This window comes from Ranitomeya imitator, chromosome 2 (genome assembly GCF_032444005.1).
Source record: "Ranitomeya imitator isolate aRanImi1 chromosome 2, aRanImi1.pri, whole genome shotgun sequence".
In the NCBI taxonomy this organism is placed as follows: domain Eukaryota; kingdom Metazoa; phylum Chordata; class Amphibia; order Anura; family Dendrobatidae; genus Ranitomeya; species Ranitomeya imitator.
Genome location: NC_091283.1, coordinates 169,190,415 through 169,216,255, shown reverse-complemented (window position 1 = coordinate 169,216,255; position 25,841 = coordinate 169,190,415). Strand labels below are relative to the sequence as shown.

Here is a 25,841-nt window from a genome sequence, read left to right as displayed (position 1 = left end):
AGTGGCAAAAAGGTCGAGAAACATTCGCGACATTTTGGTCCACAGCCATTATGAGCCACGTAATCAGAGTAAAGGAGCAAAACAAGATTTAATTGGCTTCTTTCCTTGTGGCCGTTGCAAGGCTTGCGCCAATTGTATTAAAGCCAAAAGGTTTACTAATTTCGATGGATCCAAAAGCTACGAGATTAGAAGATTTTTGTCTTGTTCATCCAAAGGCGTGATCTACCACTCTACGTGCCCATGTGGCAATATCTATATAGGCCTTACAACGAGAGAGTTAAAAGTACGTATCCGGGAGCATTGCCTGGATATAGAAAAATCTAAAGTGGTTCAGGATTTTGCCAGCCTTAAAACGCTCCCTAGGCACTATAAGAAATTTCACAACAGTGACCCTAGGTTGATGAAAGTTAAGGCCATAGATCTTGTCAGCATGGGACCTAGAGGGGGGGACCTAGCTAAAAAATTGGCTCAGGTTGAGAGCCGATGGATTTATCGATTGGGAACGTTAGCACCCCAGGGCCTTAATGAGAATTTTGGCTTTGGGGCTTTTTTGTGACTTACATAAGTTCATCCATTTCTTTCTGTTTAGCTGCATCGGTCATTTTTAATTTGTTTTTTCTGTGTCTTTGAGGTTTTTTATATGTTGTTTTTAACTTGTTTTAATTCAGTTTCATTTTTTCATAGAGCTTGGGCCTTTTCAATCCCTTCAGGATATGTATCTTACCTTCATCTTCCATTTTGGTTTCCTTGATTCGGATTTTGGAAGTGTGTATTGGATATGGATTTTCTTATCACTTTAGCTCCAGATGGAAGAAGAGCGGTGAAAGGTGTTTGATTTTCAGGCTCTTATCCACTTACCTTCAGAATATTGCCATGCCATAGTCGTGCTTCCATACTTCATCTTTGAAATCTTGGATCCGTCGAGTCATCGGGAATTCCTGCTGGGCTTTGAATTCTGCTGTCCATTATTACAAAAATAAGCCGTGAAGGACGTGCTATAATTCATGACGTTTCTTCATAAGCATAAAGTGACTATATATAAACTGGATTACCATTATCCGGAAGATCAGTGGTTGTTTTTTGCTGCTATAAACCACATATAAATTTTAGAAGACTTTTTCTTCATTATTAATGTGTACTATGGGTGATAAATTTGGCAAACAGTAATTAATTTTTTTGTCTATATAGAATGAAGGTTTAGATTTAACTCAGTATATACATCGATCTGACTTTCTATTAAATATCTATTATATTTCTTCACTTGCTTTCTGGGTGTTTCTTCTTTTTACTTATTGTATTTTCCTTTCACGTACGGATATTAAATTGATCATTTGGTGGTTGTGTATATCAGCTGATGGTTTCATCCTGCAGGTGAGCTCTCTGCTGTTTCTCAACGCCAGTGATTTATGCTCTTTTCTAATTTCAATATGGATATATTTTTTCCTTTTTCTTTCTATCTCACTTTAAATTATTATTTCTGTAATTTCAGGACTTAATTGTCCAGTTCATATAATCTTCTTCACCTGTGCATAGGTTATGACTGTGGCTGGTTAGTGATATCTCTAGTGCAATTTTATTGTAGTGTCATATCCCTGTAGTACACCTTTGTGTACGAATTAAGTGTTATGTGGCTTTCTAATTCTTTAGCTGCTGTTAATTATATGTGATCGCGCTGTTTGCCGGCGGGCGGTTTCCTTAATGTAAGATTGTTTATTCCGCTCTTGTTTAGGGCTTGTTTTTCTTGCTAATATATATATATTTGGTATACACTTATGCTGGATAATAGATCTATAATCTTGCCCCTGATTCGTCACCTTACTGATGGTAAGAGTCCTGCGGCTGTGGTTGATTCCAGCGGGCTGTTCTAGCTAATAGTATGAGACGGCAAGCTCCGCCCATCTGTGATTCTATTGGCTCGTTGTGGCTTATAAGCTCTATGATGCCTCACTATAGACACGCCCCCAGGAGGAAGCTGTCGCGAAACGCGCGTCGGGGTTCGGTGGAGAGTGGCGTGCCATGTGTGGCTGGAAGCGGGAAGCACCTTACTATTAGGTAGCACGTATAATTAAGGGTTCTTTATTTTTACCCTGTGTTTAGGCATGGTTGGAGAAATATAGGTATATGTTTGCATGGCACCTATATCTGTTTTAGACCAACTATTGGGTGCATTGTTTCTTCCGGAGATACGGACAGTCATTTGCTGCATTGTAGGCATTAGTATAGCACTAAAACGTTGGCACTGTGAGTACTTAATAGTCGCCCTGCTGTAATATGGTTGTTTAGCGCTTTTTGCACTTTGGCTCTATATAGCTGGTTGTGTCTGCACGTGATGAATAATTAAATCTATTCTTTATATTTTTTGCTACCAAATTTGGTTAGATATCTAATATATAATTGCCTAGAATACTACTTCCTGCAATTTGTGCCAACTTCCTGTCCGGAGCTAATGTCCGGAGCTAATGTCCGGAGCTAATGTCCGGAGATAAGTGACGTCAACAGTGTCCAGTGTCTGATTCGTTGCCGCCTGCTGCGAGCGACCAATCAGAAACGTGCCGTACTGTGACACACTCCGCCCGCAATTTTGGTGTGATTTTTGAATTTTTACCTCACAGCAAGTTTCTACTGCGTGGAGGCGGGCCCAGTGACGTTGCTCTTCAAGCTCCTGCCGAATTTCGTCAAAAAAATGATAATACCATTTACCAAAACTATATATATTTAGTTGTGAAGTGGTTCAGTGACATTTTCACACCAATTTTGAACTTTTGTTTGGTGTTTTCTCCATATACTGCCTATTATTTTTGTTCTTTCTTACTAATATTTATTAATTGTATTATTCTTACATTTGAATAAATAAAGTATATATGGATTCTAGACTCCCGATTCTTTAGAGTCGGGCTGCCATCTAGTACTTGATAAATATTTACTGACAAAGCAGTAGGGTTATAGTTACCTGTAGCTGTCATATAACTAAATGCAGCCGCTAGTGGCACTAAATTTAGTTGCGTTCCATAGCAATAGATCTTCTAATGGTGCATTCAAACTACTATTTAGCAGCGTTTCAATTGAAATACTGATTAAATATTAATTGTGGATTTAGTGTCTTTCGTACCTGTAAACAATGGTTATCTTTGTATAATTATACTGTGATCAGGGTAGTTGGAATAATTAACTAGTGCCTTTGCGCAGTAACTTTCTTAGCGCTTTTGTATACCAAGGTGGGTTTTATTATATTTATATTAAGATTAAATTTTGTACATTCTTCATCAAGTTATTACTTTGATGTATAGAAATACTTTTTAGACTACTAATAATGTGCAGTAACAAATAGGCGCCAAACTTAAATATTCATTGAAGAATTTTCTCAGCATGCTCTAGTGCCAAACTTAACGAATCAATATATATGGTGTTCCCAGGTGCTTTCCTATTTCTCCTTATTATTATTAGATTTCTATTTACGCCTATCCTCAGTGTATATTAGATCTGTATGGTTTTGAGGCATTGTTTAGTTTTATTATGTGTATTGTTTGTGTTTAATAAAATTATAACTTTTTTAAAAAAAGCATAGCACTCTTTGATTCAGCATGCAGCTTAATATCTGCTTAGTGGATCAGTATGTTTAGTGATGTAGTTGAGTGTTACCCGTCCCGAGTTTGTGGCAATGGGTTTGGGTCATATGTTGACATATTGCACAGGAACCATCCAGTAATTACAAGAAAAGGATTGAATGCCCATCTAACAATATCTTTAGTTGGAAAAACAATCTAAGACCGGCTTCAACTGTACTGTTTTTAGAAGAAAGTAGCCATGTTTTCCTCGTTCATGAAGGAAAATTAAGGCAGATTCTTTACATGTTTCCTCCACCCTGACATTACCTTTTTCTCCAATTGGTCCTAGTTTTCCCATTTGCCCAGGAACTCCCTTATCACCTAAAATTAAATAAAATAATTGTAAGAAAAAGATTTTATATATTTTTCATAGCCTCTTAAGGGAAATAAGAAGCCCCCATCACTAATGAGGTTGGAGACCTTCAACCCTAATCCTCTTTGTCTGAGCAGACAAACGCAGGAGTGGAGAGGTCGCCTATCAGAAAAATGTCTCCACTTTCAATAACATTTTACCTGTGGAATTTATTTAATTCAAAATCACCCGCTGAGTGATCCCAGCTCTCTGGATATATAAATTCATGGATGCATGAGGTCTCCAACAATATCCATGTCCATACACATAGCATGAAGCAGGAGATTCAGTATACAACCTCTGTATTAGAAGCAGAGGCGTATCTAGGGTGGGCAGCCGGGGCATGTGCCCCGGGCGCAGCTATAAGGGGGCGCAGTTAGGTCACCTAATGCGGCGGTCCACAGTGTCTCCCCTGGTGGCTGCATTCTGCTGCCCCACGGACTGAGAGTTGGCTGTTCTCTGTGCCGACTGTCAAGCTGACAGCCGGCACAGAGGAGCTGCAGTGCGCCGGCTTTGTCCTGCTTCCTGCCTGCGCTACCTCTCACACAGACAGCAGCGCCGCTGGATGACATCATCATTTAGCTGCGGCTGTGCCAGAGAGAGGAAGGTGACGGAGATGCTGGGGCAGAGTGGTGAGTGAGTGTGTTTGTGTTGTATGTGTGTTGTGTGTGTGTGTAGCGCTGTGGGGGAATGTGAAGAGGTAAATGGTGTGTGTGTAGGGGGAAGAGAGTAAAATGATCGGGCTGATGGGAAGAAGGCAATGATGGTGTGATGGAGAGGGCAATGATGGGGATGGTGGGGGAGTAGGAAATGATGGAAGTGGTGGAATAGGCAATGATGGGGATGGTGGGGGAGGAGGAAATTATGGAGGTCGTGGAATGGGCAATGATGGTGGTGGGGGGAGAATGCAATGGTGGAGGTGGGGGAGGAGGAAATGATGGAGGTGGTGGAAAGGGAAATAATGGGGGGTGGAGGTGGTGGAATGGGCAAGGATGGTTGTGGTGGAAAGGACAATGATGGTGGAAGGGGAGAAAATGATGGAGGTGGTGGAATGTGCAAGGATGGTGGTGGTGGAAAGGACAATGATAGTGGTGGTGGAAAAGGCAATGATGGGGATGGTGGGGGAGGAGGAAATGATGGATGTGGTGGAAAGGGCAATGATGGGGATGGTGGGGGAGGAGAAAACCATGGAGGTGGGGAGAAGGCAATGATAATGGTAGTGGAAAAGACAATGATGGGAGTGGTGGGGAAGGAGGCAATGATGAGGGCGGTGGAGGAAAAGGCTGTGATGGAGGTGTTGGAAAGGGCAATGATGGGGTGGTAGGGGAGAAAGCAATGATGGTGGTGGTGGAAACGGCAATGATGGGGTGGTGGGGGATAAAGCAATGAAAGTGGTGGTGGAGAAGTCAATGATGGAGGTGGTGGAAAGGGCAATGATGGGGTGGTGGGGGAGTAGGAAATGATGGAGGTGGTGGAATGGGCAGTGATGGGAGTGGTGGTGTAATAGGCAATGATGGGAATAGTGGGGGAAAAGACAATGATGGGGTGGTGGGGGAGGAGGAAATGATAAAGGTGGTGGAATGGGCAATGATATGGGGTGGTGGGGGAGAAAGCAATGATGGTGGTGGAGAAGGCAAAGATGGAGGTGGTGAAGACGGCAATGATGGGGTGGGGTAGAGGACAATAATGGGATGCGGGGGAGGAGGACAATGAGGGGTGTTGGGGATTGAGATGGTAGGAAGGGGACTTATAACGGACTTAGGAACAGGGGGAGGTGGAGGAAGACATTATTATCACTTATGTCTAACACAGTCCCTTAGTATAGAGTGTACGTTCCAATTAAGTATAACACAGTCCCTTAGTATATAGTATACTCACTTATTCTGTATAACACTTTCCTTAGTTACATAGTTTCCTATTTTATTATGTATAACATCGTCCCTTATTACATACCATCCTCTCTAGTTATATATGGTGTCGTCCCTTATTATATAGCTTTCTCTGCTGTTATGTACAGTGCTTTCTCTTACATAGTGTATTCTTGCTAATTTTGTTATTCACAGCACCCTCTTTTATTACATAGTCCCCTCTCTATTTAGATATAAAATGACTGCTGATGGAGGAGTCCATCAGCTCCTCCATTAGAAAAGAAGATTTCCCATGCTCCACCAGCCATCATTTCATTATACAGCTAACATCAGAGGATGGTATGTAATAAAAAACAGGGCTCTATATAATCCAATATGTAAGGGACGGTACTGTACATAACGAGAGGGCACTGTATAATAAGGGATGGCAATATACATAATAAAGGAGATTATGTAATATATACACATGTATGTGTGTGGGGCTATATATATAGCGCTTTGTCGCCATAAAAGGAGGGGAGCTCAGACACAGTTATTGCACAGGGGCCCCAAGCTGCCAGTGTCCGCTCCTGCCCAGGGATCAATTGTACTCGCATCTTATAGAAGTGAGTACAATTGAGGCTCTGACTGCCAGGTCAGAGCGACGTGAGCAGCTTGATCAGATCATGTGATCATGCTGCTGACGTCGCTCACTCACGCTGCAGAGGCGAACACTATTGGTAAGTGCTCCAGTGGAGCTGAAGACACTGAAGATTAAGTGCATGGGGGGGGACAATTTGAGTGGGGATAGGGGGATCTATTATGTGTGGGGAGAATTTGAGTGGGGGGATTTATTATGTGTGGGGAGAATTGGAGTGTGGATGGGGTTTTTTAATGTGTGTGGGGAGAATTGGAGTGGGGATGGGGGTGTTTAATATGTGGGGTGAGATTTGTAGTGGAGATGGGGTTATTTATTGTGTGTGGGGAGATTTGTAGTGGGGATGGGGGTGTTTAATGTGTGGGGAGATTTGAGGACACAAAATGAAGAGCAAAGGGGGAGATGGGGGTATATATGAGAAAACAGTACAGGGGAATGGGGGGCATGTATGAGGAAACAGTATGGGGGAATGGGGGCATGTATGAGGAAACAGTACAGGGGAATGGGGGGCATGTATGAGAAATCCGTACTGGAGAATGGGGGCATGTATGAGGAAACAGTACTGGGCAATAGGGGGCATGTAAGAAAAAACAGTATGGGGGAATGGTGGGCATATATGAAGAAACAGTACTGGGGAATGGGGGGCATGTACGAGGAAACAGTATGGGGGAATGAGGGCATGTATGAGGAAACAGTACTGGGGAATGGAGGGCATGTATGAGGAAACAGTATGGAGGAATGGGGGGCATATATGAGGAAACAATATGGATGCAGACAGTATGGGGAGCGAACGGGGGAATGTATGTGTACACAGTATGAGTAGCGATGTGAAAAATGTATGTGAACAGAGCACAGGGAGTGAGGGTGATGGGATGTGTGCAGACACAGTATGGGGAGTCAGGTGAGCAGGCAGTATAGAAAGTGAGGGGATAAATATATGAGGAGACAGCATGGTGAACAGGGGGGATGTGAGAGGAGACAGTATGAGGAGGGAGGGGAATAGTGTGAGGAGACAGTATGGGGGGACAAAAGTGAGTGGACACAGAATAGAAACTGAGTAGTGGGGGTCTAGCATGGGGGGACAGTGTAAGGGCACAGCCAGGAGGGGACAGTATACCAAGGAGGGGAAGTGTGATGAGAGCGTACAGTATAAATACTGGGCACTACAGGTGGGGACACAGTATGAGAGGACAGTGTGAAGAGGGGGCCGGTATGGAAAGGAGAGGTCAGTGTAAAGAGCATGTACCATAAGAGGGACAGTGTGGGGGTCATAATTTGTGCAGACAACGACTCCAGAGACAACATCATCTATAAGGTACCTGGATATAAATGTTATTTGCAATACTAACTAACTCTCATGTTTTTGTTTATGTTAGGAGCATTAAAGGGAATGTCCAGATTTGTGATGAGTCTGCAGTCATTCTTTGTGACAGCAGACTTCTGACTTCTCACAGTGCGCACTGCATGCTGTCAGGATTCTCTCGTGCCGGTGATTTACATACATGCAGTCACATGCTGACTAGACATGTGTGGCCTCACTCAATGAAAATGAACTGAGCGAGGCCGGGCAAGTCTAGTCAGAATGTGGTCAGAAGTATACAAATCACATGCTTGTGCTGACATGACTGTCCACTGGCCAGGGAGAATCCTAAAAGTGTGCAGTGCATGAGAATTCAGAAGCCTGTGATGTCAGGATTCAGCTCTGCAGGTTCCAGTAGTCGTCACATGAACACTTCACTCATATCTGATTTTCATACTTATGGTCCTGTGACAGCGAGCTTCTCCTCCTGCTTCTCTCAGTTTTTCACTGAACATTGAGAGCATTAGGGAGAGGAACTCGTGGGTACATGACTAAGTGTGCAAATCGCATATGTCCTGGGGGGGGGGGGGAAGGGGGGTAGGCCAAAATGAATTATTGCCCCGGGTGCCAGAAACCCTAGATACACCTCTGATTAGAAGTCTACATGTCGGGACATTACCTTTCTCTCCAGTTAATCCTCTGTCTCCTGCTTTCCCTGGAGATCCTAGCTCACCTTCATTAAGAAAAAATATGTATTAGAATACACAAAATAGGCTGAAATGAACTGAAGTAAAAGATTAAAGGGGACCTGTCAATTGCCTGATATATGTAATTGTTTTACCTGGTGTAAATGCCACTGTTCTCGTGAATATGGCACTGTTTTTCTTTTGTTCCTGCGCCTCTCTATTCCTGAGGTGTGGTCTCTTCTTCATTGTGTATAAATGTAGTCTTTATAGCCAAGTGGGCGTGATCATTAAATCTTCACTGTGGGTGTTTTCTTTAGAATGACGCCCAGTTAACTAATAAAACTAGATTTATATACTGAGAAGAAGAGGCCATATCTCAGGAACAGAGAGTCGCAGAAACAAGAGAAAAGCACCACCGGATTCAGGGGAACGTCGACATTTATACCAGGGGGAGAAAAAGTACCAGTACATTTATTATTTAAAGCAAGCGACAAAGTCTTGTTTAATGCAGGGCTTGAGTACCCTCTAATTCCTCTGGCACAATAGTACACAGTGGAAATTCCTACGTGGTCTAGATTCCGGAACGTGGTTACCAGCCACTGTCCATTAATACACATATGACTCCCCTATCCCAGCTAGCCCATACACACGAGAGCCAGGCCAAGCGCTTAGGTGTTTCACTAGGGCTGGAAGAAAAAAATCTGCTCCCAGACTCCTCTTATTTTACCTGAAAACAAGAGAATGGGACACTCGAATGTTAACTGCCCAATCCTTATCTCCCCAGGGTTCGGTTCTTCATGGACATCAGACGTCTGGTTACCAAAATCAGCAGGTTTGACGGACCTATTTAAGGCTACTTTCACACCAGCATCGGCCCGTCGCAGTGTGTCGGGACGACGTTCCGACACATCCTGTGACAGCGCAGCACAACGGGGGCAGCGGATGTATTATTAAAACGCATCCGCTGCCCCATTGTGAGTTGCGGGGAGGAGGGGGCGGAGTTGTGGCCGCGCATGTGCGGTCGGAAATGGCGGACACAACGCACAAAAAAAGTTACATGTAACTTTTTTTGTTCCGACGGTCCGCCGCAACACGACGCAACCGTCGCATGACGGTTGCGACGTGTGTCAATGCGTCGCAATGCGTCACTAATGTTAGTCTATGGGGAAAAAACGCATCCTGCAGACAACTGTGCAGGATGTGTTTTTTCGTCAAAACGACGCATTGCGACGTATCCAAAACGACGCTAGTGTGAAAGTAGCCTAATCTGTGTGGGGGGAACTTTACTGTAACAACAATCATAGGGAGCAGAAGGACTTAAAGGGTTGCTCTAATCAGAAAATGACCTATTGTTTAAATCAGGTTCTTGTGTTACATGAACAACCAAAGTTCCCAAAAAGTTCGGACACTGTAAAACGTACAGAAAACAAGAATGCAATGATCTGGGAATCCTGCCATATTTTCAGAACATAGAACACAGATCAGAAGGTGAACATTGGATATATTTACATTTCATTTAAAAAAATTAACTCACTTAGAAATTGATGCCAGCAACTCATCTCAAAAAAGACGAGACAGGGCCATGTCCACCATTGAGAAGCATCTCCTCAACAAACACAAAATGAATCATTCTGCAATTCTCACAATTGCCGCTGGGGCGTTTTAGACTCATTCTTCCTGCCCTTTCAGGGAGAGTTTTCACAAGGCTCCTTATCACCACAGGCAGGATTAAAATGACAGGTAACAACCTGAGCTGTGACTAATCACGAAAGGTGATGTCACACCTGACCCTGCTCCCCTGCTTTCACACTTATCTTTGCACAATGGATAGCGCCTGGCTCACACTGTTGTTAACCCCTTCATGACCCAGCCTATTTTGACCTTAAAGACCTTGCCGTTTTTTGCAATTCTGACCAGTGTCCCTTTATGAGGTAATAACTCAGGAACGCTTCAACGGATCCTAGCGGTTCTGAGATTGTTTTTTCGTGACATATTGGGCTTAATGTTAGTGGTAAACTTAGGTCAATAAATTCTGCGTTTATTTGTGATAAAAACGGAAATTTGGCGAAAATTTTGAAAATTTTGCAATTTTCACATTTTGAATTTTTATTCTGTTAAACCAGAGAGATATGTGACACAAAATAGTTAATAAATAACATTTCCCACATGTTTACTTTACATCAGCACAATTTTGGAAACAAAATTTTTTTTTGTTAGGAAGTTATAAGGGTTAAAATTTGACCAGCGATTTGCCATTTTTACAACGAAATTTACAAAACCATTTTTTTTAGGGACCACCTCACATTTGAAGTCAGTTTGAGGGGTCTATATGGCTGAAAATACCCAAAAGTGACACCATTCTAAAAACTGCACCCCTCAAGGTACTCAAAACCACATTCAAGAAGTTTATTAACCCTTCAGGTGCTTCACAGCAGCAGAAGCAACATGGAAGGAAAAAATGAACATTTAACTTTTTAGTCACAAAAATTATCTTTTAGCAACAATTTTTTTATTTTCCCAATGGTAAAAGGAGAAACTGAACCACGAAAGTTGTTGTCCAATTTGTCCTGAGTACGCTGATACCTCATATGTGGGGGTAAACCACTGTTTGGGCGCACGGCAGGGCTTGGAAGGGAAGGAGCGCCATTTGACTTTTTGAATCAAAAATTGGCTCCACTCTTTAGCGGACACCATGTCACGTTTGGAAAGCCCCCGTGTGCCTAAAAATTGGAGCTCCCCCACAAGTGACCCCATTTTGGAAACTAGACATCCCAAGGAACTTATCTAGATGCATAGTGAGCACTTTGAACCCCCAGGTGCTTCACAAATTGATCCGTAAAAATGAAAAAGTACTTTTTTTTCACAAAAAAATTCTTTTAGCCTCAATTTTTTCATTTTCACATGGGCAACAGGATAAAATGGATCCTAAAATGTGTTGGGCAATTTCTCCTGAGTACACCAATACCTCACATGTGGGGGTAAACCACTGTTTGGGCACATGGTAAGGCTCGGAAGGGAAGGAGCGCCATTTGACTTTTTGAATGAAAAATTATTTCCATCGTTAGCGGACACCATTTCGCGTTTGGATAGCTCCTGTGTGCCTAAACATTGGCGCTCCCCCACAAGTGACCCCATTTTGGAAACTTGACCCCCCAAGGAACTTATTTAGATGCCTAGTGAGCACTTTAAACCCTCAGGTGCTTCACAAATTGATCTGTAAAAATGAAAAAGTACTTTTTTTTCACAAAAAAATTATTTTCGCCTCAATTTTTTCATTTTCACATGGGCAGTAGGATAAAATGGATCATAAAATTTGTTGGGCAATTTCTCCCGAGTACGCCGATACCTCATATGTGGGGGTAAACCACTGTTTGGGCACTCGGCAGGGCTCGGAACGGAAGGCGCGCCATTTGACTTTTTGAATGGAAAATTAGCTCCAATTGTTAGCGGACACCATGTCGCGTTTGGAGAGCCCCTGTGTGCCTAAACATTGGAGCTCCCCCACAAGTGACCCCATTTTGGAAACTAGACCCCCCAAGGAACTTATCTAGATGCATATTGAGCACTTTAAACCCCCAGGTGCTTCACAGAAGTTTATAACGCAGAGCCATGAAAATAAAAAATAATTTTTCTTTCCTCAAAAATGATTTTTTAGCCTGGAATTTCCTATTTTGCCAAGGATAATAAGAGAAATTGGACCCCAAATATTGTTGTCCAGTTTGTCCTGAGTATGCTGATACCCCATATGAGGGGGTAAACCACTGTTTGGGCGCACGGCAGGGCTCGGAAGGGATGGCACGCCATTTGGCTTTTTAAATGGAAAATTAGCTCCAATCATTAGCGGACACCATGTCACGTTTGGAGAACCCCTGCGTGCCTAAACATTGGAGATCCCGAGAAATGACACCATTTTGGAAACTAGACCCCCAAAGGAACTAATCTAGATGTGTGGTGAGGACTTTGAACCCCAAAGTGCGTCACAGAAGTTTATAACGCAGAGCCATGAAAATAAAAAAAAAAAATTATTTTCTCAAAAATGATCTTTTAGCCTGCAATTTTTTATTTTCCCAAGGGTAACAGGAGAAATTTGACCCCAAAAGTTGTTGTCCAGTTTCTCCTGAGTACGCTGATACCCTATATGTGGGGGTAAATCACTGTTTGGGCACATGCCGGGGCTCGGAAGTGAAGTAGTGACGTTTTGAAATGCAGACTTTGATGGAATGCTCTGTGGGCGTCACGTTGCGTTTGCAGAGCCCCTGATGTGGCTTAACAGTAGAAACCCCCCACAAGTGACCCCATTTTGGAAACTAGACCCCCAAAGGAACTTATCTAGATGTGTGGTGAGCACTTTGAACCCCCAAGTGCTTCATAGAAGTTTATAATGCAGAGCCGTGAAAATAATAAATACGTTTTCTTTCCTCAAAAATAATTATTTAGCCCAGAATTTTTTATTTTCCCAAGGGTTACAGGAGAAATTGGACCCCAAAAGTTGTTGTCCAGTTTCTCCTGAGTACGCTGATACCCCATATGTGGGGGTAAATCACTGTTTGGGCACATGCCGAGGCTCGGAAGTGAAGTAGTGACTTTTGATCTAGATATGTGGTGAGCACTTTGAACCCCCAAGTGCTTCACAGACGTTTACAACGCAGAGCCGTGAAAATAAAAAATCATTTTTCTTTCCTCAAAAATTATGTTTTAGCAAGCATTTTTTTAGATTCACAAGGGTAACAGGAGAAATTGTACCCCAGTAATTGTTGCGCAGTTTGTCCTGAGTATGCTGGTACCCCATATGTGGGGGTAAACCACTGTTTGGGCACACGTCGGGGCTCAGAAGTGAGGGAGCACCATTTGACTTTTTGAATACGAGATTGGCTGGAATCAATGGTGGCGCCTTGTTGCGTTTGGAGACCCCTGATGTGCCTAAACAGTGGTAACCCCTCAATTCTACCTCCAACACACCCCTAACCCTTATCCCAACTGTAGCCATAACCCTAATCACAACCCTAACCGCAACACACCCCTAACCACAACCCTAACCCCAACACACCCCTAACCCTAACCACAACCCTAATTCCAACCCTAACCCTAAGGCTATGTGCCCACGTTGCGGATTTGTGTGAGATATTTCCGCACCATTTTTGAAAAATCCGCGGGTAAAAGGCACTGCGTTTTACCTGCGAATTTTCCGCGGATTTCCAGTGTTTTTTGTGCGGATTTCACCTGCGGATTCCTATTGAGGAACAGGTGTAAAACGCTGCGGAATCCGCACAAAGAATTGACATGCTGCGGAAAATACAACGCAGCGTTTCCGCGCGGTATTTTCCGCACCATGGGCACAGCGGATTTGGTTTTTCATATGTTTACATGGTACTGTAAACCTGATGGAACACTGCTGCGAATCCGCAGCCAAATCCGGCACCGTGTGCACATAGCCTAATTCTAAAGGTATGTGCACACGCTGCGGAAAACGCTGCGGATCCGCAGCAGTTTCCCATGAGTTTACAGTTCAATGTAAACCTACGGGAAACAAAAATCGCTGTACACATGCTGCGGAAAAACTGCACGGAAACGCAGCGGTTTACATTCCGCAGCATGTCACTTCTTTTGTGCGGATTCCGCAGCGGTTTTACAACTGCTCCAATAGAAAATCGCAGTTGTGAAACCGCAGTGAAATGCGCAGAAAAAAACGCGGTAAATCCGCCATAAATCCGCAGCGGTTTAGCACTGCGGATTTATCAAATCCGCAGCGGAAAAATCCGCAGAGGACCAGAATACGTGTGCACATACCGAAACCCTAACCCTAGCCCTAACCCTAGCCCTAACCCTAGCCCTAACCCTACCCCTAACCCTACCCCTAGCCCTAACCCTACCCCTAACCCTACCCCTAAACCCTACCCCTAACCCTACCCCTAGCCCTAACCCTAACCCTACCCCTAACCCTACCCCTAACCCTAACCCTATTCTAACGTTAGTGGAAAAAAAAAAATTCTTTATTTTTTTATTGTCCCTACCTATGGGGGTGACAAAGGGGGGGGGTCATTTATTATTTTTTTTATTTTGATCACTGAGATAGATTATATCTCAGTGATCAAAATGCACTTTGGAACGAATCTGCCGGCCGGCAGATTCGGCGGGCGCACTGCACATGCGCCCGCCATTTTGGAAGATGGCGGCGCCCAGGGAGAAGACGGACGGGACCCCGGCTGGATCGGTAAGTATGATGGGGTGGGGGGGGACCACGGGGTGGGGGGGGACCACGGGGGGGGGGATCGGAGCACGGGGGGGGGAATCGAAGCGCGGGAGGGGTGGAACGGAGCACGTGGGGGCTGGAATGGAGCACGGGGGGGTGGAACGGAGCACCGGGGGGTGTGGATCGGAGTGCAGGGGGGGTGATTGGAGCACGGGGGGGTGATTGGAGCACGGGGGGAGCGGACAAGAGCACGGGGGGGAGCGGAGCACTGGACGGAGGGGAGCCGGAGCAGTGTACCGGCCAGATCGGAGGGCTGCGGGGGCGATCGGTGGGGTGGGGTGGGGGCACATTAGTATTTCCAGCCATAGCCGATGATATTTCAGCATCGGCCATGGCTGGATTGTAATATTTCACCCGTTATAATAGGTGAAATATTACAAATCGCTCTGATTGGCAGTTTCACTTTCAACAGCCAATCAGAGCGATCGTAGCCACGAGGGGGTGAAGCCACCCCCCCTGGGCTAAACTACCACTCCCCCTGTCCCTGCAGATCGGGTGAAATGGGAGTTAACCCTTTCACCTGATCTGCAGGGACGCGATCTTTCCATGACGCCGCATAGGCGTCATGGGTCGGAATGGCACCGACTTTCATGACGCCTACGTGGCGTCATGGGTCGGGAAGGGGTTAATAATGTACATGTGCATTACCTGAAACAATAGGAAGTTAGTGTCTAAAATGCCCAAGTGGCCAGTGTGAGTGCTGCAAGATTTATATTTTTTATTTTTAATACAGACTGTGCTGCGTAAAAAAATGCCAAAAATATAAAAAAAATACACTTAACAGAAAAAAATGATTTTGGTAATTGATAGCTTCACTTTAATAGACGTGCAGATTAGGAATTCAAACAAATAGTAGCGAATATACAGTTTTTACGTTTGAGACTAGGCTGTTCATTTACTAGATTTACCTTTATGTCCCGGCAGTCCTGGAGGTCCCTGAAGTCCCGGATGTCCAGGGGTCCCTGGGCATCCTCTTAGAATAGCCAATTTGTCTGATTCCCCAACACCCAACAGTTTTACATCTGTTGGGAAATAAGAAAAACTTGTCACATGTTCTATTACCGGGAGAGGATGTCTAGTTTATAAAACCTATTGTCAAATACTAATTTAAACCAATAAGAACCCAATTTTGGCATTTAAGGGAGTCTGCTGAAAATGTTTTCCCTACAAAATTACTGGCAGCGCTCGATATGGAGTCCATAAAAATACATGTTACCTACCAGGACAGGTGTCGTCTGCCCGGCTGCAGATGAAGGTTGTACTGAGCAGAAGAACCAGTATGTTCTGCGGTGAGAGGATCATGGCAGCTTCTCTGATCGCTGCGTCTACCTTCTGCCACAGCAGAGTTCATACAGTAAATGTACTGAGAGCAATCTTTGACCTCCATCTACTGAAAAACAAAAAAATGGGAGTTTAGTTAAAGGGAAAGAGGAAATTGGGCCAACGACCCAAATTGAACTCTATGGAAGTAATAAGGCAGCAAAAGAACCCACGCTTCTGTTTTTGTATCATAATAGGTATAGTTTGGTGGTACCACATTTCCCCCATACATGATAATAACACATATGCAATGCTCTCTGTGTTTCCTATGAGACACAAGAAAAGATGATCACCTCTGGTAAAGAGCCACAAAATTAAAAAAGCTACCAAATCTAGAGTAACACAATGGCAGAAGTGCATTACTCTCTAACTCCCAATCCGCATGATGAACCCTTCCAACATCCAATGAATCTACTAGAGTTGCCTCCCAAATTTGACATGGGCACATGATGCAGTCGCACAGCTGAAAATGGTATCCATATCAAAGAGGAACCGCTAGCTCAAAATAAGCAGGACCCAACTTCCACCCTGACAAGAGGATATTCTCACAACAGAACAACCATCCAAAATCCCATCCCAGAGCACTGTGATGTTGGTCAGTTTTGGACCTCTTCATAGTGAGTCACCATACCATGAAATAGTGGTGTATTTCAGTGTCCTCATTTTCCCAATTCTAACATCTTTAGAGAAAGCAAAATGAAAATGCTATATAGAAAAGGCAATCATGAAAAGATGATAGAAACAACATACCCATCGCCTTCAGTAACATTTACAGCAACGTTATTACACAAATAGTCGTTTCACAGCAACTTCCATTTTCAATCTTTTCCAATTTGGCTAAAACACAAGTTGTTTGCAGACACTGGAGAACCAGGATCCTGACAAGAACGAAGACCAACAAGGAACTGGAGAAACGTTGTTGCCCACCTAAACCACATCAGTCTTTCCAGTACAGAAAGAAATGTGTGTGAGTTGCCCACCAGGGCTGTGGGGTACTCGGTACCGGGTCTGGTATTGTTCACAGGGGGATGTCACGGTGGCTGCGACCCGGTCCGTGGCCCTGGGCGCCCATGTAAAAGAGAAAGGTCTTTTAAGGGAATAAAGTTTATGGTCGTGACGCCACCTGTGGTTTTCGGTCAGTGCTGACTAACGCTGCTTTGAGGGGTCCGCTGGGGTGATGTTATGGCAGCTAGATGGTATATCTTCCCACAGGTGAGGTAGATCCTCAGGGCTTCCCAGTGTGAAGGTAGTAGAATGGTGAGAGGTGCAGAGAAGAACGATGACACAGGATTGCAGTCTCTTTACCTTGTTTACTGTTGGTTTCAGCAGCCACAGTCCAGGGCACCACATCACAGGGCAGGTAGGGTCCGGCCGGTTTGGAGGCAAGTCCAGAGTCCCCTTGTCCAGGTGGAAATCAATAGCCTTTCCTTGCGCTGTAGTAGTGTAGTCCCTTACTGCTAAGCCTCTCGTAAGGTCCTTACAGATGTGGTGTTTCTCTCTCTCCCCCGTATAGGATAGGACAAAACTTGTATGACTGGTGACTTGAGCCTGTTTATGGGGTCTCTTAGATAACCCGGCTGTGGGGTGTCACCGTGCCTCCTGGGTGTAGGTGCGGACAGGTAACGTGCAATTAGCTTTCCTGCCGGTCTCTGAAGTAAGGCATAGAGGTCCTTACTTCCTCGGTGTTCCAGCTACCGGCTATCTGCGCCTCAGAAGGAGGCAGCCTGCTTGGGGCTGGTTCCCATCTGGTATCCTCTCCCGTGCTTTGCTTTCCTGCACGCTCACTGCAACGTATTCGGCTTCCTATATGTCTCTTTCCTGGAAGCTGCAGCTCTTAGGGCATGCACAGCTCCGTGAACTCTCTCCTCTGTCCTCTGACAGGAACTCGCTCCTGCCAGGAACAGCTTCCCTGAAGGACTGACTAACTTTGCCCCCAAAAAACCACAATATATATATATGTAGGGGAGTCTCCTAGTAAAATAGGATCAAAAGCTCCCCCTGGTGGCCTGGAGTGTGAATATGTTGCATGCTTGTGGTACCTGGCAACAGTTATCCTTTCTTGCCTCCAAACGTAGCATCACTCTCCCTGGGAGGAGAGTAACATTATTGTGACAACCAGGACCCTGGGGCGCCACATGTGCACTTGTCAGTCATCACTTTGTCCCAAAGCTTTTTCCAATGCCTGAGATGCACCATTCCTCCTGCCATTCTTCCCATCGCCAACACTTGTGTATATCTCTAAATCTGCATTGGTCACATCATGTTTTTGACACAGGGATTTGCTGTTTTAACTTTTCAAGAAGGCATCTGAGGCTAACAAATCTCAACTCAATTGCTTTGTGATCCTGGTGAAATGAAGAATATCTTGTGTAGAAAGTGACAACCTCTTAAGAATAGCTGTGTCTACAGACAGGACTCTGCAAGTAATACGAAAGCTGATGAGGAGACTGCATCTGCTTTAGGCCGGAGTCACACTAGACCGTAATACGGACAAGTGCTATGCGATAAAAAATCGCATAGCACTCGGACCAATGTTAATATATGGGGCAGCTCCCATGATCCATTGTTTTCTCGGCCGTATTCTACATGTGAGAGAAATCGCAGCATGCTGCAATTTGAACCGTATCTCGGCCTAGAATGGACAATGAAAGTCTATAGGTGCGAGAAAACCTCGCACACCACACGGACCATCAGTGTGACTTGTGAGAAATACGCACCGGTGTACAGTAAAATCACACTGACAGGTTAGAATAGAATAGATAAAATAAATGTCTACACATAGTATAGATATATATATTTATATTTCATAGAGAGTTAGATAGCAGAATAGCCGATAATTCAATTGTCGGGTTCAAATCATTGCAGAACCCAACAGGATATGAGACATGGTTGACATACAGTAAACCATTGCAGAACAGTTAGATTTTTATATGTCCCTCACTAAAAATGTTAGTACTGTGTGTGTGTAAAATTTTGGAGCTGTAGGTGTTAAATTAAAGGGTTAATTCACGGAAAATACTGGCGTAGGCTCCCGCGCAATTTTCTCCGCCAGAGAGGGAAAGCCAGTGACTGAGGGCAGATATTAATAGCCTCAGTCACTGTTGGAGCTGCGCTTGGCCCTAGTGATACATGGGATACATTTGGGGCTTTTCTCTATAGTACTACCAGGTTGTATACATTGTTCGGAATTTTTCTTATTATTGTTTTTCATTTCTATTAATTTTTTTACTTTATGACTTGATATTTGGATGCCACATTGAATTAAAACTCGAATTTCAGTTGTGTATTAAATAAATATTACTGAACTCTATCTCCTGTGCAAATCCCCATACCCTACACTACATATGGCCGCTCGGGAGCGATAGCAGAGCAAATGACCCAACACCTCTAATATTGTTTTGCTGCTGTCACTGGTAGATAAAGTGTATCATAGCCTCTCAGCTATTCTCAAAGTGTGTCCCACTCTGCACATTTGCCACCAAGTTGGACCTGAATTAAATAAATTGAACCCCTCTCCTGAACTTTAGAAATTTGAGCAAAATAAAGAGCAAAATCCTGAATAATAGCAAAATCCTAAACTATTGCTTTGTTTGCAGACATCATTATGCTTTTTATGGCTAACGTCATATCACATCTCATGATGTGATGAGATAAACACTTACTGGAAAGCTGAGCACAGTGCTATCTGTCTGCACTTTTCTCTGCTCCTCCCTCTTCCTCCGCCATAGACTTGAGTACACTGCTGTGATGCCTTCTTTCAGGGCCGGATCCAGGTTTTTGAGGGCCCCGGGTGAAAGAGTCTCAGTGGGCCCCCCCTTTAACACATAGCATGATTCATGATCGCATATAACACAGCCATGTAGTATATCCCCTGACCTTACCCCCGCTGTACTACAGAACGCCACTGACTGTCTGTCCGCAGTCTCCAACATCATGTCCGCTCTCTATCTGAAACTCAACCTCTCCAAAACTGAACTTCTTCTGCTCCCACCATCTACTAACCTCCCTAAATCTGACATTTCCCTCTCCGTGGGTGGCACCATAATAACACCTCGGCAGCAGGCGCGCTGTCTGGGTGTTATGTTTGACTCCGATCTCTCCTTCACCTCCCATATACAATCTCTTGCCCGCTCGTGCCGCTTACACCTAAAGAACATCTCTAGAATCCGCCCTTTTCTCACCATGGAGACAGCTAAAACCCTCACGGTCGCCCTGATCCACTCCCGCCTGGACTACTGTAACGCTCTATTAATTGGCCTCCCCCTCACTCGACTTTCCCCTCTCCAGTCCATCCTTAATGCAGCAGCCAGGGTCGTCCATCTGGCTAATCGTTACTCGGACGCGTCCGCTCTTCGCCAGTCGTTACACTGGCTGCCCATTCATTACAGGATACAATTCAAAGTACTTGTTCTCACCCACAAAGCTCTCCACAGTGCGGCACCCCCTTACATCTCCTCCCTCATTTCTGTCTATCAGCCTAACAGACCACTGCGCTCTGCAAATGACTTTCGGCTAACCTCTGCACTAATCCGTACCTCCCACTCCCGACTCCAAGACTTCTCCCGTGCTGCGCCAATCCTCTGGAATGCTCTACCCCAAGATATTAGGACCATCCATAATTTGCATAGTTTTAGGTGCTCGCTCAAAACACATTTGTTCAGAGCGGCCTATCACGTTCACTAATAGTGTTGAGCGATACCGTCCGATACTTGAAAGTATCGGTATCGGATAGTATCGGCCGATACCCGAAAAAAATATCAGATATCGCCGATACCGATATCCGATACCAATACAAGTCAATGGGACATCAAGTATCGGAAGGTATTCTCATGGTTCCCAGGGTCTGAAGGAGAGGAAACTCTCCTTCAGGCCCTGGGATCCATAGGGATGCCAATCAGAAGCCGCGACGTCATTCTCATTCACAAAACTGCTAATTCTAGGAATTGAGGACCTGCGAATGACGTCGCGGCCTCTGATTGGTCGCGTGCCGGTCACATGGGCGGCACACGACCAATCAGAAGCCGGGACGTCATTCACAGGTCCGAAAGGCACGCTTTTTAAACAAAGAAGCCTCCCGGTTAGCAGTGTGAAGTCCAGGGGCCGCCGGAGAGGTGAGCATATCAATATTTTTTATTTTAATTCTTTATTTTACACATCCCTATTGATTCGATACCGATACCCGATATCACAAAAATATCGGATCTCGGTATCAGAATTCCGATACCGCAAGTATCGGCCGATACCCGATACTTGCGGTATCGGAATGCTCAACACTATTCACTAATCAAAGTTATGTTATGTTTGTGTGTGTGTAGCCCATTCACTATCCCCATCTATTCCCCAACCCATGAAGATGGCTGGACCATGATTGTAAATACATCATTGTAAATATACACCTGTACTTTGTATCTCCCCCACCTCATTGTAGATTGTAAGCTCTCACGAGCAGGGTCGTCTTATTTTGCTTTAATTATTGTATTGTTAACGTTGTTACTTATGACTTTTGTGTTTGAAACTGTTAAACTGTAAAGCGCTGCGGAATGTGTTGGCGCTATATAAATAAAGATTATTATTATTATTATTATATAACACAGCCCACGTAGTATATAACAGCCACGTAGCATATAACACAGCCATGTAGCATATAACAGCCCACGTTACATATAACACAGCCACGTAGTATATAGCACAGCCCACGTAGCATATAACAGCCCATATAGTATATAGCACAGCCACATATTATATAACACAGCCCATGTAGTATATAGAACAGCCATATAATATATAGCACAGCCCACGTAGCATATAACAGCCACGTAGCATATAACACAGCCATGTAGCATATAACAGCCCACGTAATATATAACATGGCCCTTGTAATATATAGAACAGCTATGTAGTATATAGCACAGCCCACGTAGCATATAACAGCCCATATAGTATATAGCACAGCCACATATTATATAACATAGCCCACGTAGTATATAGAACAGCCATGTAGTTTATAGCACAGCCCAAGTAGCATATAACAGCCCATATAGTAAATAGCACAGCCCACATAGTATATAACATAGCCATGTAGTATATAGCACAGACATGTAGTATACAGCACAGCCCCCCTCCCCCCTAGAATGGCCCCATAGTCCAGTACTCACTGTTATAGATACAAAAAAAAATACTCCTCACCTCTCAACATGCCCGTGCTACTCCCTTCTTCGGTCTCGGCAGCTGCCGCTGCACTGCCTGACACACAGCGAGTTCGTGATGACGTCATTGCGCACCCGCAGTGGCAGTGTCAGAGGCAGAGTGGGGAATGATGGGAGAGGGAGTGTCAGGTGACGCTCTCTCCTCCATCATTTGCTTTGAACTTTACCGGCATATGCCGGTATAGTTCAATGTGGCAGCGAGGGAGTTGGCGCTGGCGACAGGCGGCCCCCCTGCCTCACAGAGGCCCCATAGCAGCTTCGTGATGTGCAGCTAGCTGAGGGCCCCTGGGGGGTGGGGGCCCTAGGCAGCAGCTTGCCCCTAACGCTGGCCCTGAATGGGCCCCCCTGTCTCGCCAGGGCCCCGGCACTTGCCCGGGTACGCCGGGTGCTGACGCCGGCCCCGCCTTCTTTAAATTGTGGTTCATCTTGCTTTTATCAAGATTAATTTCAGCAGCAGTTTTTCAGGCTGAATGATGAGTTCAGGAGGCAGAGCAGAAGGAAAAGAAGTGGCTCATAAGTGAATAATTTAGACAAGCCATCTATGCTTGTTAAACTACAACCCCTGGCAAAAATTATGGAATCACCGGCTTTGGAGGATGTTCATTCAGTTGTTTAATTTTGCAGAAAAAAAGCAGATCACAGACATGGCATAATTCTAAAGTAATTTCAAATGGCCACTTTCTGGCTTTAAGAAACACTAAAAGAAATCAAGAACAAAAAATGTGGTAGTCAGTAATGGTTACTTTTTTTAACCAAGTATAGGGAAAAATTATGGAGTCACTCAATTCTGAAGAAAAAATTATGGAATCATGAAAAAACAAACAAAAAAAATTACTCCAAAACATCACTAGTATTTTGTTGCACCACCTTTGGCTTTTATAACAGCTTAAGTCTCTGAGGCATGGACTTAATGAGTGTCACACAGTATTCTTCATCAATCTGGCTCCAACTTTCTCTGATTGCTGTTGCCAGATCAGCTTTGCAGGTTGGAGCCTTGTCATGGACCATTTTGTTCAATTTCCACCAAAGATTTTCAATTGGATTGAGATCCGGACTATTTGCAGGCCATGACATTGACCTTATGTGTCTTTTTTCAAGGAATATTTGCACAGTTTTTGCTCTATGGCAGGATGCATTATCATCTTGAAAAATGATTTCATCATCCCCAAACATCCTTTCAATTGACAGGATAAGAAAAGTGAATATCAACATAAACTTGAATAATGCACGTAGCACGGATGTGTATGCACTTAGTGTGTATAAGTCCTTACCTTTTCAACATAAACTTGTGCATTTATTGAAGATGTAATGACAGCCATCTCCTCAGTGCCTTTACCTGACCTGCAGCCCCATATCATCAATGACTGTGGAAATTTGCATGTTCTCTTCAGGCAGTCATCTTTATAAATCTCATTGGAACGGCACCAAACAAAAGTTCCAGCATCATCACCTTGCCCAATGCAGATTCGCGATTCATCACTGAATTTGACTTTCATCCAGTCATCCACAGTCCACGATTGCTTTTCCTTAGCCCTTTGTAACCTTGTTTTTTTCTATTTAGGTGTTAATGATGGCTTTTGTTTAGCTTTTCTGTATGTAAATCCCATTTCCTATAGGCAATTTCTTACAGATCGGTCACAGACGTTGACTCCAGTTTCCACCCATTCATTCCTCATTTGTTTTGTTGTGCATTTCCTGTTTTGGAGACATATTGCTTTAAGTTCCTTCAACCTATCACTAACTTCTGGCACCTTCCCTTCTGCTTTCAAACATGCCACAATCACGCCTATCCTTAAAAAGCCAATCCTCGACCCAACAGCTATGTCCAGCTATCGCCCAATATCGCTGCTCCCATTCGCTTCCAAACTCCTGGAGCAGCACGTCCACGCTGAACTTTCCTCCCACGTCTTATCTAACTTGCTCTTTGACAATCTACAATCTGGTTTCTGCCCCATCACTCAACTGAGACAGCCCTGACCAAAATCACTAATGACCTACTTACAGCCAAAGCTAACGGACAATACTCTGTACTCCTCCTTCTAGACCTGTCCTCTGCTTTCGACACAGATCCTCTCCTCCTTTGGCATCAAAGACTTCGCCCTATCCTGGATCTCCTCATACCTTTCCAACCGCACATTCAGCGTCTCCCACTCCCACACTACCTCCTCATCCCAACATCTCTCTGTTGCAGTCCCCCAAGGCTCTGTTCTATGACCCCTACTCTTCTCAATCTACACACTACTACTGGGACAACTCATAAAGTCCCATGGATTCCAGTACCACCTTTATGCTGATGACACTCAGATCTACCTTTCTGGACCAGACGTCACTTCTCTGCTGTCCAGAATCCAGGAGTGCCTATCAGCCATATCCTCCTTCTTCTACTCTCGCTTTCTCAAACTCAATGTGGACAAATCTGAACTCATCATCTTTCCTCCATCTCATAGATCTTCCATACCTCACCTATCTATCGCAATTAACGACATCGCGCTTTCCCCCGTACCGGAAGTCCGCTGCCTCGGAGAAACCCTTGACTCTGCCTTGTCCTTCAAACCACACATCCAAGCTCTCGCTACCTCCTGTCGCCTCCGGCTCAAAAATATCTCCAGAATCCGTCCTTTCCTCAACTGTCAATCTACTAAAATGCTTGTGCATGCCCTCATCATCTCCCGCCTTGATTACTGCAACATCCTTTTCTGTGGCCTCCCTGCTAACACCCTTGCACCTCTCCAGTCAATCCTTAGCTCTGCTGTCCGACTAATTCATCTCTCTCCTCGCTACTCCTCCGCTTCCCCCCTCTGCAAATCTCTTCACTGGCTCCCATTCCCTCAGCGTATCCAGTTCAAATTACTAATACTGACCTACAAAGCCATCCATAAGCTGTCTCCTCCATATATCTGAACTAATCTCCCGATATCTTCCCTCACGTAATCTCCGATCCTCCCAGGACCTCCTTCTCTCCTCCACACTTATCTGCTCCTCACCCAACTGCCTCCAAAACTTCTCCAGAATATCCCCCATCCTATGGAATTCTTTGCCCCAACACGTCCGACTATCAACCACATTCGGATCCTTCAGACGGAACATGAAAACCCACCTCTTCAGGAAAGCCTACAGCCTGCACTGACTCCGCTACCTCCTCACCACTACTGAAGCTACCGCCTCACCAACACCCTCAACCTATTGTCTCCATCCCCACCTTCCTCTAGAATGTAAGCCGTAAGGCAGGGTCCTCGCCCCTCTATATCAGTCTGTCATTGTTAGTTTGCTTACTGTAAGTGATATCTGTAATTTGTATGTACCCCTTCTTATGTATAGCACCATGGAATCAATGGAGCTATATAAATAAATAATAATAATACATTTCCGGTCTTGACACTTTGATGTCTTCCTTGGTCTACCAGTATGTTTGCCTTTAACAACCTTCCCATGTTGTTTGTATTTGGTCCAGATTTTGGACACAGCTGACTGTGAACAACCAACATCTTTTGCAACATTGCGTGATGATTTACCCTCTTTTAAAAGTTTGATAATCCTCTCCTTTGTTTCAATTGAGATCTCTCGTGTTGGAGCCATGATTCATGTCAGTCCACTTGGTGAAATGCTCTCCAAGGTGT

The 25,841-nt window shown here is 44.5% G+C and overlaps 1 protein-coding gene across 2 annotated transcripts in view; it reads right to left on the bottom strand.

Moving 5' to 3' along the window:
- LOC138662375 (ficolin-1-B-like) overlaps positions 1-16,026 on the bottom strand; it is a 126,197-nt gene extending 110,171 nt beyond the window's left edge. The window contains exons 1-4 of one of the 2 annotated variants that reach the window (XM_069747915.1): positions 15,919-16,026; positions 15,607-15,720; positions 8,442-8,495; positions 3,873-3,926 (exon numbers count right to left, since the gene is read on the bottom strand). In XM_069747915.1, the coding sequence (XP_069604016.1) occupies positions 3,873-3,926; positions 8,442-8,495; positions 15,607-15,720; positions 15,919-16,000 (304 nt within the window). In that variant the 5' untranslated portion in view covers positions 16,001-16,026. Of the gene's footprint in view, positions 1-3,872; positions 3,927-8,441; positions 8,496-8,603; positions 8,700-15,606; positions 15,721-15,918 lie in introns of those variants that run through there. The other variant, XM_069747916.1, reaches the window with a different exon arrangement.
- Between the last annotated feature and the right edge of the window lie 9,815 nt (positions 16,027-25,841).